Genomic DNA, 20,195 nt, shown 5'->3' with positions numbered 1-20,195 from the left:
CAGGGCGCACTTCGGTTGGGAAGGAACGGCCGCGGGCGGGCGGAGGGGAGAAAGGGCGCAGACGGCGCCCTGGGCGGGGAGGCTCCTCCTCTCTCCTCCCGCGGAGAAGCCATGGCACTCCTGGGCCGCCTGGGAGCCCTCCTGCAACGGGCCGTGGAGACGGTGAGCGGCGGGGCGAGGGAGCCGAGCTGGGCTGGCCGCTGGGCTCCCTGACTGGCTGGCCGGCTGGTCAATCAACTGATCAGGAGGCTGACTGGCTACCTGATTGGTTATCTGGCAGGCAGGCTAGCTGGCTGGCCCCCTGGCAAACGAATTGATTGGTTGATTGGCTGGCTAAGAAGCTGGCTGTCAGGCTACCTGGCTGGCTACCTGGCTACCTAATTGTTTGGCATGGGCATAGCGCCCCCATTAATACAAATCTGAGGTTCTGCCCCCCTCAAAACAAAAATCCTGCCCATGCCCATGTTGGTTGGCTCACTGGCTACCTGGCTGGCGGGCGACCCACGCAGGTGGGGTCAGGGATGGAGCTCATTCCTTAGAAAACTGCTCCCCTTTTTGTTCCCTTCTGCCTGTCCTTTCAGGCTGGGCTGAGGACCAGGACCGGATTTAGGTTAGATGAGGCCGAGTGGCGTAGCGTGGGGGGTGCAGGGGGGGCCGGCCACACCGGGCGCAACATCTGGGGGTTAGGGTTAGGGGGCGCAAATCCACGGGTTAGGGGGCACAAATTACTTGCCTTGCCCCGGGTGCTGACAACCCACGCTACGCCACTGATGAGGCCCTAAGCTACCGAAGGTAATGGGGCCCTTTATATGTCCAACTGTCCTTTGTCAACAACAAATTGCCGCTGTTTTTTTGTGTTGAATACAGTGGTTCCTCCGGTTGTGGACGGGATCCGTTCCAGAGCTCCGGTCAGATCCCGAGGTTTCCGCAACCGGAGGTGCTGCTTCTGCGCATGCGTATGGCATGATAGAGCGCTACTGCGCATGCGCGAGCGGCGAAACCCGGAAATATACTTCTGAGTTTGCCTCTTTCACAACCCAAAGTTTACGTTGCCCGAGGGCAACGTAAGCCGAGGTTCTACTGTATATGCTATATGGTAATTTATGGACCTAATAGGTACCTAAAGACATTTGCACATAACAAAATATGCATTTTATCAAAGTAATTGTTGAACTGAAATACAATTAAGAAATAGTATGGGGGGCCAAGAGAGTGGGGCCCTAAGTTATAGCTTGTTTGGCTTATATGTAAATCCAGTACTGCTGAGGAGGCATACGAGCAAGGGAGCAGCGTGGGCCTTTCCCCTCACAACGGCTTTCTTCTCTCCCCCCCCCTGCAGGAGGAGCCACGCCTGGACCTCCCGGCTGCCTTCACGGACCACTGGAAGGGCATCACCCAGTATTACCTGGAGACCACCGGTAGGAACCCCTGTGGCCACGAATGCCAGCACTCGCTCCCTTTTATGTGCAGCCACACCACACTTTTCTTCTTGTTGAGCCGTTGCTGCTTTCTTTACCGTTGCTCTTACTGTTGATTGATGGAAACGCAAAGCTTATGATACACATTATTTTTGTGGAGGTGGAGGAAGTTTCTTAGATTGTTAGCTGTGATTCCTGCATTGCAGGGGGTTGGGCCAGATGACACTCTGGATCCCTTCCAACTCCACAGTTCTATGATTCTGTGAATGTTCTTTTCCGAAGGAAGGCAGGTGACATGCAGCCTGAAAGGGGAAATAATATCTTTGTGGCCCAAGTTGTCCTGACCTGTCAGACCGGTGTGGCACACATTCAAATGAGGCTATATATGGAGTTGAGATGCTTATCTCCCACCTTCCTGCCCAAAAAGTACCCTGGAGACACTCTTATCAAAATGATAATAAATCTTTCCCTTAAAAAACAAACAAACCATGAAATCAAGGTGAGGTAAGGGGAATCTATAGGGACAGAATTGGCTAGTTTTGTTTTCTGCCATTTCCCCCTTTTAAGGATACATGACTTCCTGACAGTAAGAGCTGTTCGACAGTGGAATTTGCTGCCAAGGAGTGTGGTGGAGTCTCCTTCTTTGGAGGTCTTTAAGCAGAGGCTTGACAACCATATGTCAGGAGTGCTCTGATGGTGTTTCCTGCTTGGCAGGGGGTTGGACTCGATGGCCCTTGTGGTCTCTTCCAACTCTATGATTCTATGATTCTATGATGATTCTATGACAGCTTTTGGATCCAACTGACATTTCCGAAGAACTTTGAAAGGCAGGAGTATATGATGATAGTATGAGAAAATGCCATAGAGTGGGCCAGTCCTTGTTTTCTAAGAGGGAACCACCTTGCTGTTTTGCAAAAGGGCAAGTAGAAATACTTGTATCAATAAAATTATGGATAAAAGCCAGTTAACACTGGCAAAAAACAAATCCTGGCCCATAAATCAGCCTCCACCTGTGTGGTGTCCTCCAGATGTTAATGAACTGCTAGAACTTCATCATCCTTGACCTCCGGTCTTGCTGTCTTGGAATCTGGAGGTTGGGGAAAGCTGCTACAGAGCTTCTGGGATCAGTGTGTGGTTGAGAAGCAGCACAGATCCTTTAGCCCTATTCAGAATTTTCCATGCAGAGAGGTCTGCAGCTGCATTCTGCAGGTATCAGTTCTGGATATTTATTTTAATATCCCAAAGGAGCCCTGGGGAGCAAGCAACAAGGAATAAATCAAAAACATATTAAAATGTTTTTTTAAATGATGCTTTTCAACCATCTTTTCAGTGCTTGGATAAAGGAATGAATGAGATCCCTGTGTTTGATATAAAACGGGTGTGTGGGTATGCTTGTGACAAGCTGATTATCTTTTCTCAAGATGAAAACAAACCAGCAAAAGAGACGGACATCCCCTGGCGCTTGAAACAAATGCTAGATATCCTAGCATACGAGGAGAAGAAGCAGCCATCGGGGGAGACAGGACCCTGTTTGGAGTACTTGCTTCAACACAAAATCCTGGAGACCCTCAGCACTCTGGCAAAAGCAGAGGTACCACAGCTTCCTTTCTGAGGCAGTCCTGTACTTTCTGCCGTCCCTCCCGCCCAAGCAGTGTCTGCTTTGCTGAAATGCAATAGGAGCAGGGCCTTTTTGGCAGTGGTGCCACTGGCTGCAGGCATGATTCTTACTTTGCATGGAGGAGTCAGGCAGTGGAAGAGAATTGCATGCCTAGTTTAAGGGGTTCCACAGAGGATGCCTGGTCTGAGAGCCCCCCCCCCCACAAATCCTGTTGCTGGGTTTATCTTTTAAGCCAAGGATGGCGACCTGTGGCACTCCAGGTACTGTTGGATTGTCTGTCCCAGCCAACATGACCTGTGTACCTCCCATGTACTATTTGTGAGGCAGAAGCAGAAGCAAGCTTTAAACACCTGCTAAAGATCCATCTTTTTAAGCAGGCACTCCCGGCCTCTTAAGAGTCACCGCGTGATCCTAACTGATAATTTATTGATGTTTACCTGAATGTTTTATTGATGGCTTCTCTGTTTTTACTGATGTATTTCTTTTTATTTTTGGTTTTAAATGTTGTAGAGACATTTTTCTGCTTTAAATCATCTTACCGTGTTTTACGTTAACTGCTTAAAGATTTTACATACTAAATGGTATATTTTATTTTTATTTTTTATTAAAGATTTTATTGTTTTACAGAAGTAAGTGTAATGTCTCTTGTATTTTTTCCATCTAACATTTTTACAAATCCGTTTCATTTGTTGAGACATTAGGGGGAGGGGAAAAAAGGGGGTTTATAAACATTATTGATGAGGATGATCATGGAACTCTCCTGCAGAATAAATTCAACACACAGGCACCTTTTATTTTTCCTTTTCTGTTCCAGTGGAGGCAGCAGCTAGGCATAACTCGAAGGGCTGTTGCTGGGCTGTTTTATGCTTTCTGGGTTGTTGTTTGCAATTTTAGGGTGCTTAACTCAACTCCTAATTTTTGGTGTTGTGTTTTATTTTGCTGTTCTCATTGACTTGTCTGAGTCAGGCTCAAGGCTCCTTGAGGCCTGGTGGCAGGGGGGGACAGGGCAGGATCTTCCGAAGGGACCCTCTGTAGCAGTACTCTTGTCTCTCTTCTGATCCCCAGTATCCCACGGGGATGAGGTCTCATGTGCTCCTCTTCTTCAGCCGCTTGCTGGGACAAATGCAGTGCCCTCTGCTGCATTACCTGAACGTGTACAGACCTGTCCAGGTGAGTTCCTTTCTGCTGAGCCAGCCAGGGTTCGTCTGAGTTGCCCGTGCCAAAGAAGGCCATTTCTGACACTCCCCTCTTCGTCAAATCTGGTGAAGGTTCCAATTAGCATTGTACTCCGTGCTGACAAAGAAAAATCAAATTCTGTGCCGAGGCAACTCAAGTTCTGCTACAAGATCAGGATTCCATTTTTGGAAACAAAGCAGACTTGCATGTTTTCTCTTGGTTCGCGTGATTCTGAGTCCTGGGCTCAAAACTCTTTTGGTTACAGTATGATTGCATCTTATGTGTGGGTTTGATGTATAAAAACCCTTTTTGCAGCGGGTTTTCCCTGCGCAAAAAAAGTTATTAATCTCTCCAACTTGCTTGCATTTAACTTGCAGGATTTCAGCCAGCGGCCTTCAACCACCTATGGTTGAAAGTGAGCATCTTAAATGTGTGTAAGATGCAATTGTACTGTATTCCTATTCTTTCTGTCCTTGGAGCCACTGCTACCCTCACCCACCCACCCACTCACTGTCCTTCTACAGAAACTCCTCCACCTTGGGAACGACGCGCTAGGTTCTGAGCCTGAGAAGGAAATGATGCAGCTTGTTGCTGCCCTGTGTACCAAGATCAAACAGGATCCGGCCCTGCTGCCCTATGTCCTAGAGGTGAGGGACTCTTGGATCTGCTTGCCTACAGGAGCCAGTACATCTTTTAACAGTCTGGGACAGACTGCAGAGTGCTCTATTTTCACAAGGTCTGTATGTGCGAGGATGACCTTTAAAGCCCTAAACGGCCTCAGTCCAGTATACCTGAAGGAGCGTCTCCACCCCCATCATTCTGCCTGGACGCTGAGTTCAAGCGCCGATAGCCTTCTGGCGGTTCCCTCACTATGAGAAGCCAAGTTACAGGGAACCAGGCAGAGGGCCTTCTCAGTAGTGGCACCTGCCCTGCGGAACGCCCACCCACCAGATGTCACAGAGAACAACAACTACCAGACTTTTGTTTTTGGAATCAAGCGGTTTACTCATTATTTGAAGGAGCTCAGTGGGTGTTGCTTTCTGCAGTGGGTGCTCAACTGCAAAGCTCAGGTTCATTCCAAGTGTTGATCAGGCATAGGCAAACTTGGCCCTCCAGATGTTTGGAGACTACAATTCCCATCATCCCTGACCACTGGTCCTGTTAGCTAGGGATGATGGGAGTTGTAGTCCCAAAACATCTGTTTGCCTATGCCTGGTGTTGATTCTGGAGGAGCCACCTATGGGTTGGACCCCCCTGGGGCATTGTGTCTTTGCTTGATTTCCCACCTTAAGCCCAGCATGCCAAACAGGGATAATGTAGCCAGATTCTCTCCCCCCCCCCCCCCGTTTTCAAGGGCAAGAATGCGGCAAGTGGGCAGAAAGTGGATCAGGCCTTCCAACCTCAGGGAGCAACAGCAGAGCTTGCCTTGGACCCTTCCCGGACCTTGCCCACCCCTGTAGAGCAGGACAGAAGACTGTGCCCAGAGGAAACTTCCTGCGAGGTGCGGCTTGTGGAACCAGCCTCCTCTGCCCCAAACCTGGTGACCTCCCTGATCAGCTTGTGCAAGAGCAAGGTACAGGGCCGTGGGGTGGGGCGCACGCTGCCTCTTGCTAGGGCAGGTGGAGAAGGTGAGACTGCATATCAAGGAGGGCCTTCAGGAGCCTTGTTTTCTCTCCCTTGCAGAAGAGGAAGGTTGCCCTCAAAGCTCAGGAGAACCTTCTGCTGCTAACCAGCATCGACCATCGAGCAGCCGCCCTGGCTCTGGCGCGAGACAGCAGGCTTTGCCCCCTGGTGGCTGACCACCTCTGCACGCTGTGCGAGGCCATCCCAGCCACTGTCAACCCTGCCGATGTCACCACGCTTCAGCCGGTCAGCTGGAGGTAAAGATACCCCCAGAGTTTGGGGGCCACAAGGAGGCCTGGACCTTGGTTCTCCACAAGCAAGTGGAGTGGCCTAGCTGGTTGTGTAGATTAAATGCAGGCAAGGTGGAGAGCTTAAAATTAGTGGGTTTTTGCGCCGGGTTTTCCCAGCGTTGAAAGAGCTTTCAAGCGCTCTGTCTTGCTTACTGGAATCTTTCAAGATCTTCAAAGCTCTCTGCCTTGCTTGGGGAGTAAGTCCTGTTTGGTGCACCAGCTCTGGAAGATAAGATGTGGGGGCAGGTTTCAAGGAGTTAGTTCAGGTATACATGTTTTTGCATATATCTGTGATCCCTGGAACTTAATCCCCACACAGAATGCAACTGTACTTTAAAACTGAAGAGCATATGATTGACAAACTGGTATATGTAGAGATACAGTGGTACCTTAGTTCTTGAACTTAATCCATTCCAGGAATCTGTTCGACTCCCGAAATGGTTCGAAAACCAAGGCGTGGCTTCCGGTTGGCTGCGGGAGCTTCCTGCACTCAATCGGAAGCCGCATAAGCCGCGTCGGACATTTGGCTTCCGAAAAGCGTTCACAAACCGGAATACCCACTTCCAGTTTGTGGTATTCAGGAGCCGATTTGTTTGGGAGCCAAGCCATTTGGGAACCAAAGTACAGTGGTACCTCGGGATGCGAACGGAATTAGTTCCAGAGCCCTGTTAGAACGTAAGGCGCGACTGTACATGTACGGGTTGCGTTTCGCCGTTTCCGCGCATGACGTCATTTTGACCGTCTGTGCATGCGGCGAGTGGTGAAACCCGGAAGTAACACACTCTGTTACTTCCGGGTCGCCGCATAGCGCAACCCGAAAATACTTATCCTGAAGCATATTTATCCTGAGGTATGACTGTACCACTGTAAAACACTGACTTTCAGCGAATGTCAGGCAAAGTACACATCTCCCTCCCTATTCTGTGTCTGTATAACCCAAACCAGTCTGTGTTGAAGCTGTCAGACTTATTTTGCCTCTCACTCTCAATCTGCCTGACGAGATGTTCAGACAGAGCAGTGCTCCATACATTGCTGAACTGTACCTCTCACCCTTCCAGGCTTCAGGGCAGCTGCGTTGAGGAGAACGACTTCCCAGGCCAACCCAGCCTGGAGGCTTTCTTTGCCTGGCTCGATCTCTGTGATTGCATAGCGAAAGAGGCCCACCCGGTAAGAGACCTCCTGCTGAGAGCTCACTCTGAAACTTGGTGGTACCTAACACCAAGGAAACTCGCGCTAATACGCCCAGGAACCTCACCAAAATGCTGGAGAGGGTGCACCTCCACAGGCACATACCTCCACTTATGGTGGGAGTGCCCCAAAATCCAACTATTCTGGACAACAGCCATATAAGGAACGTGTAAGATAACTAAGCAAGTATTAGAAATCACCCCAGAACTGGCCCTACTAAACATATTCCAAGACAATAATGCCCACTCATATAACAAAGAACTCATAACCCACCTGCTCTCAGCAACCAGAAACATCATAGCCAGACACTGGAAAGACCTGTCAAGAATAAGCATGAACCAATAGTACCAAATAGTATGGGAAACAGCCCTACTAGAAAAATTAACCGATAAACTGAAACTGACACGGGGACTAAGAGAAGACGATACCTCCACCCCAATATCACATATACAGCCCAACAAGACAGCGACAAGAATCCACCAACAGCATAGGAATCAATACAGTATGGCTAACCTGATTCAAAAACACCCACCGACCCCACTCACACACGAAAACAGAGTTCAAGACAGCCAATCACAAACAAGCAACCACAACCGCACCCGAGCCCAACCCCAACCTCTCTCACCACCAAAGGAGCACAAGCAAATAGCAAACGACACGGACACAAAAACCCACACATACATTAAGCAAAATAGAAATATCGCCTCCCGACCCCACCTCCACCCACCATGGCCCCCTCCACTTCTTCTCCCCTTTTTTCTTTCTAATGCCTCAACAAATGAAACTGACTTATGGAAAATGTAACTTGAAAAAAAAAGACATTGCACATACATTTGTAAACCAAGAAAACTTTTAATAAAATATTTTAAAAGGAAGAGACCTCCTGCTGAAACCTCCATCCACAACCACGTGGTTAAGTCTTTGGAAGCTGCCTCAGGCTCTTTGCCCCTTTCCAGGGGAGCTTTCACTTCTCCCTTGGCCTCCTAGCTGACTCGGGTTTCTGAATGAGGAGGAGCTGCAGAGATCATGATGAGTCATTGTGGTGTTTCACCCCACCAGGTTGTGGCAGGTGCCGTAAGTGAGACAGTGGCTGAGAGGTTCTTCCAGGGAGTCCTGCAGTCCCAGCTCCTGCAAATGTGAGTCCAAGCTTAACATGGAAAGAGAGCACCAAGGCTTGTCCTGCTTGGGGGAACTCGGAGGCCTGCCCAATAAGCCCATGGCCAGAGTCAGCTCCCCTCATTCATCCCTGTCTTCCTTGGCAGGTCAGAACACGGCATCCTTCTCTCGACAGCTGTCTTGACTGCCTTGGTAAGACACATCCGCTCTCCTGCGCTCCTCCAGGAATTGGTGGGGTTTGTGCTGGGAACCAAGGAAGGACCGGCAGTGGCCAAGGATGCAGGCCACCAGCCGCAACACCACCTCTGCTCCCAACTGATTGAGCGCTGCAACCACTTGTCGGACGAGGTGAGCTGAAATCCTGCTGGGAAAGTTCCACCTGAGCAGGATTCCTGCAAGCGTCAGTGGGGAGAAAGCAGTAGCACACAGCAGGGGCTCAGTGCTTGGGTCAGACTGCCCTTAGGGGGCAGCAAATTGCTGGACCTCAGGCTGTTCAGGACTTCACCTTGATAAGACGGAGGTCTTCAAGCCTTTGAAGGCCAAGCATCAGCGCTTCCTTGTGGGAAGCAAGCAAAAGCCTCAGAGCATGTGCAGAGGACTTTTTCTGTCACAGAAACTGCCAGGCTCCCAGGAGTTGCAGAGCGGGGTTGGGAATTACGGGTTTTGTTGGGCTTGAGGTCTTCTCCCCACTTGTTGGGAACTTACACCTGGGGCGATAGTGATGACTGAAGACCACAGCAGGCCAAGGAGATCCCAGCATAGGGGATGCTTTTCCAGCCCTCCCCCTGCCCTCCGAACCTTCCCTTGCAAAATGGAATCTCTCATGCTTCCTTTGAGGCCTAGTGAACCCCAGGGAAGGAATCAGGCTCAGCTCTTTAGGAGGAAATGAAACCTGCAGCAGCAGCTGAGGCTTCCCCAGGATAGCAGTGAGCTCTGTTGTTGAATCTCTACGTGGGGCTGCCCTTGAGACTGACCCAGAAACTCCAGCGGGTGCAGAATGCGGCAGTGAGACTCCTTATGGGATCCTCGCCGCGGGATGACATTCACCCAGTGCTATACCAGCTGCACTGGCTCCAGGTGGAGTACAGGATCAGGTTTAAGGTGCTGGTTTGAACATTTAAAGCCCTATGCGGCCTAGGACCCTCGTACCTACGGGACCGCCTCTCCTGGTATGTCCCACAGAGGACCTTACGCTCTTCAAACAAAAACATCTTGGAGGTACCAGGCCACAGGGAGGTTAGGCTGGCCTCAACCAGAGCCAGGGCTTTTTCGGCTGTGGCCCCGATCTGGTGGAACGCTCTGTCACAAGAGACTAGGGCCCTGCGGGACTTGACATCTTTCCGCAGGGCCGGCAAGACAGAGCTGTTCCACCAGGCCTTTGGCCAAGGCACAGCCTGACCCCCTCCTTCGGTAATTCTTCACAGAACTCTAGCCCAATGTTGCCATCAATTTGATTTTGAATTGATTTTAAAATGAATTGATTTTAGAATGCATTTCAATTAATTGTTTCTGATTTTATGTAAACTGTGTTACTTTTATTGTTGTTAGCCGCTCTGAGCCCGGCTTCGGCTGAGGAGGGCGGGATATAAATATATTATTATTATTAATGTTGTTGTTGTTGTTGTTGTTGTTATCATCTGCCAGGCCCCTTAGTAAGGTCCAGAAAAGGAACACCAAAATGATCAATGGGAAGGAGTGACTCCCTTCTGTAGAGAGTTGCTCTTCTGCTTGGATCCTATTTCAGGTTTCCCTTTGGGGCATCTGGTCGGCCACTGTGAGAACAGGATGCTGGACTAGATGGGCCATTGGCCTGATCCGACAGCCTCTTCCTATGTTCATGGCTCGATCAAGATGGGAAATGACAGTCTGCAACCCCAGAACCCAGCAACATAGTGCCCTTGTCCCTCAATAGCTGCTCTTGCTTGTCTGATACCAACTGGCCTTGCCTGCTGGCTGCCTGGAGTTTCTGTGGGTCTCCAAGGGGTGGCTCCAGGCTGCCTGAAGTGAGAGCTTCTCTTCCAAAACGGAGGCCAACCCCTGACTTTCATCTCCCTACACCTTTTTCCAGGTGGAAGGAGGTGGTGGAACTCAGCAGCTTCCAGTGCTGGCAGCAGGGCCTCCTAGCGGGCTTTCCTGACTCCTTGCCCTTCTTTCTTCCTTCCCTCCAGATCAGTATGGCCACCTTGAGGCTGTTTGAGGAGCTGCTGTGGCTTCCAGATCAACGTGTCATGCAGCGCCTGGTCCTGGACCACCTGGAGGAGCGCAGCTACCTCCTGAGAAGCCCACCTGGACAGGAGGAGCCCCTTGCTCGTGAGCCCGAGCCCTGCGAGGATGGGTTGTAAGTGAGAGCAGGAGAGGAAAGTTGGGGGACGGGGTCCTCGTCCAGGGCAGCCACTCAATGCTTCTGTTCTCCGTCCCTGTAGAGAACTGGAGGAGGATCCCTACTTCATAGATGGGTTCCCAGGCACCAGCTTCCAGGTCTCTACCAAGCCGGGCGTCCCTGCCCCAAAGCAGCAAGCCCAGCCGGAGGACGTGAAGGAGGTGGTCAGCAGGTACAAAGGTGGGGCAGGGAGACCGGCTCACAATATGTGAACAGCTTAACTGAACTCACAAGGCAGGCCTTTGCCAGACTTCTCCAGCCCAGCCCAGCCCAGCCCAGCCCAGCCCAGCCCAGCCAGGCCCAAGCATTTCAGACATGCTAGATAACTCTATGGGTCCCTCCCCCCAACTCTACAGTTCTATGGTTCTTACTTCCATGAGGGCCAGCCAGGAGTGGCTGTCCTGACCACTGCTGATGGGAGTTGTAGTCCAGAACATCTGGAAGGCACAAGGTAGACAGGGGCTGCCATCAAGGGAGCTGTGTGGCTGGGCCACTTTGCAGGAGTTTTAAAATGGCTAAGCATTTTGGTTGGAGCTTGTATTATATATTAGGCAAACATAATATTATGCTTTCTGCATCCAGCTCGGTTTTTAACTCTGCCCAGATTATATCTCTGCTCTATATATGGGTCATCTGGTCCAAACTCCTGCAGGAATCACAGCTAAAGAATCCATGACACCTGGTCATCCAACCTCTGCTTAAAATCCCCAGGAGAAGGAGAGGCCACTGCCTTCCGAGGGAGTTCGTCCCACTGCCTAAACACCTGCTGCCATGTTAAGGTTCTTCCTATTGCTGCCCTCTTCCTAATGCTGACCCTCACACCTGTGTCCTGGGTCTCAGAGGCTTCTTTTCCCCCCATCATTGCCATCCTGCTTCCTTCTTTCTCAGCTTCCTCTGCCTGGTTCCCAGTGAAGCAAAGACCTCTGCCTACCTGGAAGAGGCCGGGTATGACACCTATGTCCACGATGCCAGTGTGCTGGTGAGTCACTTGTCTCCCTGCCTACCTGATCTCTGCTGATGTGTGATACCTGGCGTTGTTCCCTGCTCCTGCGATTCACAGCATTTGAGTTCATTCTGCTTTATTGTCTCAGCTGGGCCCTGCAAGAGCCTCTCCTTAGCCCCTTCCCCTGCCCACCTGCGATCCATCCCCTCCTCTTCTGTCAGTTCCAGGAATGTTGTACCAAGGCATCTCGCTGGCACTGGCCAAAGGCCCCTCGGCCCCTGGAGACCTGCTCTGCCAGCACTGGCTTCTACGAAGGGCATTTCTTGGAAGTGCTCTTTGAACGGCTGATGCGCATCTTGGACCAGGTAAGGATGGGAAAGGGGTCCTTGCTGGGAGTGGCCAGCATCGCTAAGACCCTGGAGCCTGGTGTTTCTGTGGCCTAGAAGCGGCAGGGAGAGACAAGTTTTAGGGGCTGCTTCCTTCTCTAGGATGGAGCGCTAAGATTCTCTACTGGACTTCCTCAGCAGGGGAGCTGGAAAGCAGGGCTCTGCTGTGAGAGGCCAGCTCCATTTGGCCTCCTCTCCCCTAACCTGTCAGCTGGGGGCAGCCATTCCATCAGGCGATCTCAGGGGAAGAGAGAATGGGAGCAGCAGGGCTCATTGCATCAGCTGTCCTGGAGGCCCAGCTCCATCAGCCGCCTCCTGCCCCTGAACTGGGCCACCTGGTCAACTATTTAAAAATCTCTGCCTGGGTTTTTGTTTTCCTCGTCACTCCCTTTCCTTTTCCCCTTGTGTGTTGTGTCTTGTCTTGTAAGCCACTCCGGGAGCCTCTGGCTGATGAGGAGGGTACCCAGATGCTCTAAATAAATACATAAGAGGGAAGGGGAAGTGAAGTGAAGGCACGAGTCAGGTGTTGATCATCAAGTGAGCTGTGCATAAGCAAGCTGCCGGCTAGCTCTGTGGAGGCTCCTTTTATTGGCACAGTATGCAAAACCCGTCAGATACATTTTGGATTGTGACCTTTACACACCTTCCAATCCTGAGATCGTGGGGTGGTACAAAGTTATTTTGGCACCTGTTTCCACCGCATCATTTTCCCCTTGCACAGTGTATGACGAAGGAGACAAAGGTCACAGGCAGGGCACGGCAGACCACTAAGAGAGCAAAGGTTAGATAGGGGGCATGATGTTCAGACAGCTGTGGCTTTGTCTGGTTGCAGAGAGCAAGTGCAGAATGTCGTGGGTGGGGGGAATCGCTTCTCTTCTGCTCTCTTCCCTCCCCCTCCGGTGACCCTCTATGCCTGGCTGTTTGTGCAGGCTGTGAATCACGCCCCACAGTTGAGCCCTCTGCCTCTCTTCTTCTTCCTCCCTTGCAGCCCTACGCAGTGAACCTGCAGGTGACGTCGGTGCTGTCCCGCCTGGCTCTCTTTCCCCACCCTCACCTCCACGAGTACCTCCTGGATCCCTACTTGCCTCTGGCCCCCAGCTGCAGGACCCTCTTTGCCGTCCTGATCCGGGTAATGTCTAGTCTTGGCAAGGCAGGCGGGCTGGGTGGGGAGAAATGGGGAATGCTGCCTGGGGAAGATGGTGCCTTTTGGAGTGTCCTGTGCCTCTAAGCTAAGGGGAGCCCTGCCACCGTTCCCCCCCCCCAGCTCCTCCTCTCCACCTGACTTGGAGGCCTGACTCACAAGCCGCCCCTCTGGTCTCTCCTCCCTCCAGGTGATTGGAGACCTAATGCAAAGGATCCACCGGATACCAAACTTCCCCACCAACTTGCTGCTGGTCCGGAGGGGGCTGATGGGGCTGGTCCCTGCTGAAGAACAACAGTGAGTGTTGGGGGGGGGGGACACTGCACACAGGTTGAAAGGGCTGGTGCCAACCTCCAGTTTGGAGAAAAGGAAAGGTAAAGTAGAGGCTGCATGAGAGAACCCTAAAATGATAGACCGCATGGAGCAGTTGAATAGAGAAAAATGAAGCTGGATGATAAAAGAAAGGACTTCTTTGGACAGCACAGAGTTAAACTATGGAACTCCCTTCCACAGGAGGCAGTGGTAGCCACCAACTTGGGTGGACTTAGAAGAGGATTAGACACAAAGTCAAGGAGGAGGAGAGGGCTGTTGATGGCTGCTAGCCAGGATGGCTCTGCTCTGCCTCCAGAGTCGGAGGCAGCAATGCATGTGAACACCAGTTGCTGGAAGCCACAGGAGGGGAGAAGAGGGCTCTCGTGCTTGAATCTTGGATTGCGGGTTTCCCACAATGGGTATCTCGTTGGCCACTGTGAGAACAGAATGCTGAACTAGATGGGCCCCCTTTGGCCTGATCCAGCAGGACCATTTTATATTCAGGCACATCCCAAACTCTAAGGCATGGTGTGGGGGGACAACCAGACCTGTCATTTTCATATTCATCTATTCTTTTCACAGTCTGATATTTATTATTATTATTATTATTATTATTATTATTATTATTATTATTATTATTTTAGACCCTGCCCACCTGGCTGGGTTTCCCCAGCCACTCTGGGCAGCTTCCAACAAAATATTAAAACACAGTAGTCCATCAGACATTAAAAGCTTCCCTAAACAGGGCTTCAGATGTCTTCTGAAAGTCTGGTAGTTGTTTATCCCTTTGACATCTGGTGGGAGGGCGTTCCACAGGGCAGGTGCCACTACCAAGAAGGCCCTCTGCCTGGTTCCCTGTAACTTGGCTTCTCACAGTGAGGCCAGAAGGCCCTTGGCGCTGGATCAGACGGAGCTGCGCAGGCCATAGAATCAGAGACTTGTAGAACTGGAAGGGACCCCAAGAGTCATCTAGTCCTTCCCTTTGGGATGCAGGAATCACAGCTAAAGACTCCCTGACAAATGACTATCTGCATGGAGGAAAAGAGGCTGACCTGTAAAGGAGGCAGTCTTTGGTTTAAGTCTCCCCGCCGGCAAGCTCCTGTCCTCCTGGGCGTGACACTGGCCTCCTCTTCTAGGGTTGCAAAGGACTCAGATAGTGCATATATGATGATGGTGTTTTGCAAATGTAAAGTGCTGTCGTTCTTGAGAAGCAGATGTGGGGAGGTGAGCAATAGGAAATGAGGGCAAGGCCGCTTCCTCAGCCTCACATGCTGCTTCCTTACAGGATAGGCCATCGTACCCTCCTGGAGGGGGTGGTTGTCCTCGAAGAATTCTGCAAGGAGCTGGCGGCCATCGTCTTCGTCAAGTCCATGCACGAGGTCCCCGCCTGACGTTCCAAGGAGCGCGCTGCCCCTTTTGGATCCTACACTTCTCAAGGGACGGATGCACAGCTGGAAAGGGCATTTGTGGCAACCCTAGAGGCCTTTGCAGCCTCGTAAGAACCGGGCCGCAGCCATCGCTGGTTGCCCCCTGTGCTTGAAGGGCTGCCCAGGAGCCCCATGCTCAGTCCCTAGAGCAAAAGTCTCAGAAGTCAGGCTGCGACGAGGCGAGACCTAGCTCTCCCTGAGGTCGAGCGTGTGGTTCCTCACAAAGCCAGAAGTGCTCTGCCTTCTCCCTCAGAAGTCTCTCGCTGTGGCTCCAGGTGTGGTTTCAGAGCAGTCATGGCTCCCTTCCTCCCTGCAGGAGCCTGGAGCCTGCATGTGGCACCTCAGGACAATCTGGTACAAGATACTAAAGGCTCCTCCTGGACTTTCTGGGTTTTTAATCTCTGGCTTGTTTTATGTAATGTTTGCCCAATGGGAAAGTGGGGCAGGCAGGGTGACTGAAAGCTGCTTTGTGAAAGGAAGAATCTTCCTACTATCCATGGCTGGGCGTTAGGGGTTGTGGGGCCTCCTGCCTCGATTCTGACCTTCTCTGCAGGCCTCAAAGGCCAGGCCAAAGAGGGGGAGACACTATTTGCTCCTAACCACAGCAGACGTTTTCTTCTGCTCCTTTCCGGATTGATCTGTCCAGTCTCAACTCCTCAGGAAAAGAGCCCTTTCCCTTTCGTTTTTACTTTCTATTCTAACAGAGTTTCTGCTAGCCTTCCTCTCATCAGCTGCAACTTAACCCCTTCCCAAAGAGCCTCTCTCAACGTTGATTCACCAGATGGCGTTGGACTACAGCTCTCCTCATCCTTAGCTTGCAGGACCAGTTGTCAGGGACTATGGGAGTTGTAGTCCAATAGCATCTGGAGACCCAAGGTTGAGAGTGGCTGGGTCACAGGGTGGAAGAGGACCTGGGAGGCCAGGGTTCGAATCCCCACTCAGCCATCATGAAGCTCACTGGGTGTGATCTTAAGGCAGTGACTGCCTCTTGGCCTCTCAGGGTTGTTGTGGTTGGGATTAAATGAGGAGGGAGAGAAGAACCACATGTGCCGCCTTGAGCTCCTTGGAGGAAAAGGTGAGCTATTCGTTTCAATACGCAATATGTAAATAAATAAATGCCACCAGGAGCAGCCCTGGCTGGGGCAGGCTCCACCCACCATGGCCAGGCACGGCGTCCAGTCCGTTGTGGGTCTAAAGACTCTTTTCAAGTGCAATACATGTGGGGAGGGAATCTGCCCCCCCTCTCCGTAAGCTGGGACGCACTTTGGTGTCTCCACACTGCAGCTACAGATTCTCTGCTTCTATCCTGTTGGGTTTCTTACTCGTGCCTTGAAATAAATAATCTGTGGTAAACGTCCTGGCTTGGCTCACGCTCATGTTTAGGACCTGTGGGAAGTCGCTGAGCCCCCTTTTCTCATTTACAAACAAGAAGAACACGCAGAAACAAACAGTAGAACACGGAGGGAAAGTGGCCTTTTTGTTTTATTTTTACCAAGCCTGGTTGGATTCTACAAGGCTGCAAATCATCCATAAGGGTGGCAAGAGCTCTAAGACCTCATTCCTGTCAAGGTCCTTTTTCTTGCAGCTGTGGGGAGAACCCAGAAGCTGGGCATTTGGGGGTGGCATGCACAGGCATTGCCATGCTCCTGGTGTGGAAAGGTGGAAGAATCACAGCTGTGAGCTGGCACTCTGGAGCAAGAAAAGGTTAATACTCCTGGCCGGTTCCAGAGTTCAGGCGCCATCAAGCCCTCAGCTGTTGTGACGTTTCCTGCAAAAGCACCAATGCAAGGTGCCTTCTGTGGCACCACAGACTCCCAACGTCCCTCATTCCAGCAAACAGCGAGCATTTTTGGCCCAGCTGAGGCTCCTCCAGGGATTCTCGCCTGGCCCAAGTTGCCAAAGTACACACCCGGGGCCATCCGGTACCTCGACAGGGGGGTGGTTCAGCTGTGAATGGGGATGAAGGACTCTTCATCAAGCCTCTGCAGGATTCGGCTCCGCAGGGCCTCATCCTCCACCTTCCGCCAGAGGAAGGCTCCACTCTGCAACGCTGGGGGCGCTTCATTCAGCCACCGTCCCTTGTCGCCTACAGCCGCCATGACGTTGAAGCAGATCCCATCGCTCTGCCCGGGCTCCTTCCCAAGATGCTGGACTCCAAGCAGGCCTCGGATGCAGACGGGCACCTGGGGGTGTGGCAGGGAGTCCTGGAGTAGGCGCTGGATGTCCCCCAGGAGCCTGTGGCCCAGCTGTGAGGGAGCCAGGCCACTTGTGGCCAGAGGAAGGCCTAGAGCCCCCGCTGTCCCCTGAAGCACCCACAAGTCGCCACTGCTGCCAACACAGACAAGCAGCAGCCGCTGGCAGATGAAGGCGCAAGGCAGCTCCACGGGCAGCGTTCGCGGGTGGGCCGGGCTGGCTTGGTACCGCAGAGCCAGCTCTATTAAGGGCAAGATGTCCCGGGAACGCAGAGGCAGGGAGGGTGTCTCCCTGTTCCACCACTGGGCCTGCAGGGATTCCGTGTCAGCTTCCTGAAGGGTCTTCAAGGCACCACCTGGAAGAGAGAAGCAGCCCGGGATTAGGTGGGAGTCGAGACAATTGTGTCATGTGTCTGCACCCACAAGGATGGATTTTCCCGGCTATATGCCAGCCCGATCCAAGGTTCACTTTCCTTGGAGACGGGTGTTTTTAGGATACATGTGAAGGCCATTACCTTTCAGAGAAACTTGCTTAGCAACCTCCGCTAATTAGATTGAAGCCCTCACTGGGTCCAAGACCCCAAGAATCAGAAGGGACTCATCCAGTCTGACCCCCCACCCCAAAAACACTCCAGATGTTCAGAAGTGGCCTTGGAACACAGCCACACCGGGACACCCTACTTCTTGCCCAGTTTAATGCTTTGTCCTTCACTGGGGAAGGGAAAAACACGGAGCCCCAGCTTGGAGAAGGGATTCATGCTTTGCAAAGGCACTGTTAGGGCCCAGCACTTTTGCCCTGGGTCCCAGATCTGCTGCCCCTCTCCTGGGTCCCTTCTTAATAAGACTTACAGGGCTGGTGAAAATACTGAAAAGCCCAAGGCCAGTGAGAACTCAGGCCAGTGGTTCCCACAGTGGGTGGTAATGCCCCTTGGGGGGGGGGGAGGCGACAGGATTACCTGGGAGGATGCTAAGAGGCAATGGGGGGGGGCTGGAGGTGGGCCCCTCTGAGGGCACTGATGGCTTATTTAGGATTGACCAGGCTGGCACCTCAAGTGAAACACCTTCCTTACTTCGTATTTACTGCTCTTACTGCTTTCAAAGCTATTTTGTTTGGTCGCATTTGTTCGTCTTTATGTTTCTAAATTATCACAAGTCACCAGATAGCCAATTATTGCTAACAGCTATTAATTTTCTTATAAATTAGTTACTGTCCATCTGTGAAGCTTTGTGTATGTTTGGGAAGTACATAAATGCAGACATTTCATGCTATAAATTTCCTTCATCTGTATGTTTTTGTTAGTAAGAATGTATAAAAATACTTTTCATGCAAAATTCTTTGTTGTATATATATTTTAAGCTGCAAGATTGGATCAGAGCATGTGTTTATTTTTTTGAATAAATGTGCAACTAATTCTTACTGTTTTGAATTTTTTTGTCTTATTATCTTCCTTTGTGGGTGGTGCAAGCTGCTGTTCTGGATAATGCTCTCTAAGGGATAGCATTGAAAAAGTTTTGGAAGCACTGCGCCCCAGATGGGCATCTCTGCATGCAAATCAACTTTTGCAAATGCATGCCCTGGGTCTAGGGAGGCCCAGCAGGTTTCCTGAATTCCTCTGCTGTTGTTGCAACCCCAGCTGGGTCTGCCCAGGCGCATCGTCCTTGCATGCATCGAAGCAGGGCACCTCTTGCCAAGGGGATAACCCCGACCTCCCAACCCGCGCAGCTCCAAGCCCCCCTTAGATGCGTCCAGGCCAGCACCGGTGGGTCGGGCGAGGAAGACGAAGCGGATCCAGGCGGGGCCCCTCTCTTCCACGGCCAGCAGGGTGAGGGGCTGGCACTGCAAGCCCGTCTCCTCTTGGACCTCCCTCCGCATGGCCTCCACGATGGTCTCCCGGGGCTCCATCCGCCCCGCCGGCAGGTACCACCGCCCGTGGCACTCCCGCTTGGCCTCCTGCATCATCAGAACTTCTCCCTGTTGGAGTAGGGGGCGAGGAAAGATATATAGACACACATATATTGTGGGAGGGGGGCTGTCAGGAAGGGGCAAAGAAGAGGACGGACCCCCGCCTCCGTGCGGGCGGGCTTGTGGATGCTGCAAACAGTGGCGTAGCGTGGGTTGTCAGCACCCGGGGCAAGGCAAGTAATTTGCGCCCTCTAACCCGTGGATTTGCGCCCCCTAACCCTAACCCCCAGATGTTGCGCCCGGTGCGGCCGGCCCTCCCTGCACCCCCCACGCTACGCCACTGGCTGCAAAGCAATCTGGCTGCGGGGAAGGATGCTTTGCAGCCTTGCTTTGCCGGGCGCGCCGTCGAGGGGCCAAGGCAAGCCAGCCGCGTCCAGCCTGGGGGGTCCTGGGCAACGCTGGGCAAAGAAAGGGAGAAAGGGGAGCGCCTCCCCCACCCCCGAGAACAGCCGCAGCGCCCGTTTCTCCTCCCGTCCCGCAGCCGCACCTCCTGGTTGAGCAGGACGGCCAGGACGATGTAGCAAGTGTTCCTCCGCAGGCGCGCCGGCTCCAGATCGCGGCCCGGCGGCGGCGGCGCCACCACCGGCCAGCCCCCGCCGCCCAGCACCGCCGCCACCTCCTCGTCCTCCGCCCCAAGCCCAGCCGCCAGCGAGGACATCCTGGCCAGGGGCGCGGAAGAGGCGGGGACGGGGCGGGCGCGCGGAACTCTGCACGCGCTCAGGGGCTCGCTCGCTCGCGCCTGCTCCCGGGGCATGGGAGGCGGAGGGGAAGGAAGGAAGGAAGGCAGGCAGGCAGGGAGAGCGGCTGCTCAGGCCGTTGAGGGGCGAGGCGATGGGGAAGGAGCCGCCTCTCCAGCGCCAGCTGGCTGCTGCGCTCGCTTCCTGTTGGACGGGGACAGCGTCAATCGCCTGAAGACATTATGACGTGCCTGGTAGTCAGACGCTCAAAAAACAACACCACCGCTTCGCTCAGCTGGTCATCTCAGAGGAATCGAACATTAGAGCAGCCTGCCGGATCAGAGC

At 52.5% G+C, this 20,195-nt stretch overlaps 2 protein-coding genes across 2 annotated transcripts; one reads left to right on the top strand and one right to left on the bottom strand.

Moving 5' to 3' along the window:
• The first annotated feature begins 16 nt into the window (after positions 1 to 16).
• Positions 17 to 15,113, top strand: FHIP2B (FHF complex subunit HOOK interacting protein 2B). The gene is made up of 17 exons (XM_081868440.1): positions 17 to 162; positions 1,340 to 1,418; positions 2,840 to 3,009; positions 4,102 to 4,206; positions 4,737 to 4,859; positions 5,567 to 5,785; positions 5,896 to 6,092; positions 7,184 to 7,292; positions 8,373 to 8,449; positions 8,576 to 8,777; positions 10,598 to 10,767; positions 10,853 to 10,981; positions 11,698 to 11,788; positions 11,974 to 12,117; positions 13,127 to 13,267; positions 13,470 to 13,576; positions 14,877 to 15,113. Exons 1-17 carry the CDS (start codon positions 112 to 114, stop codon positions 14,980 to 14,982), a joined length of 2,220 nt encoding a protein of 739 aa, XP_081724566.1. The 5' UTR covers positions 17 to 111; the 3' UTR covers positions 14,983 to 15,113.
• Positions 15,114 to 15,600: 487 nt separating this feature from the next.
• Positions 15,601 to 19,942, bottom strand: NUDT18 (nudix hydrolase 18). Its single transcript, XM_081868523.1, has 3 exons — positions 19,661 to 19,942; positions 18,969 to 19,182; positions 15,601 to 17,566 (listed from the first exon to the last, which is right to left on the bottom strand). Exons 1-3 carry the CDS (start codon positions 19,925 to 19,927, stop codon positions 16,962 to 16,964), a joined length of 1,086 nt encoding a protein of 361 aa, XP_081724649.1. The 5' UTR covers positions 19,928 to 19,942; the 3' UTR covers positions 15,601 to 16,961.
• Positions 19,943 to 20,195: the final 253 nt, after the last annotated feature.

This window comes from Podarcis erhardii, assembly GCF_964252035.2.
Source record: "Podarcis erhardii genome assembly, chromosome: 7".
NCBI lineage: Eukaryota > Metazoa > Chordata > Lepidosauria > Squamata > Lacertidae > Podarcis > Podarcis erhardii.
Note: the sequence above shows the minus strand (reverse complement) of the source record. Positions and strands in the feature narration are given on the sequence as shown.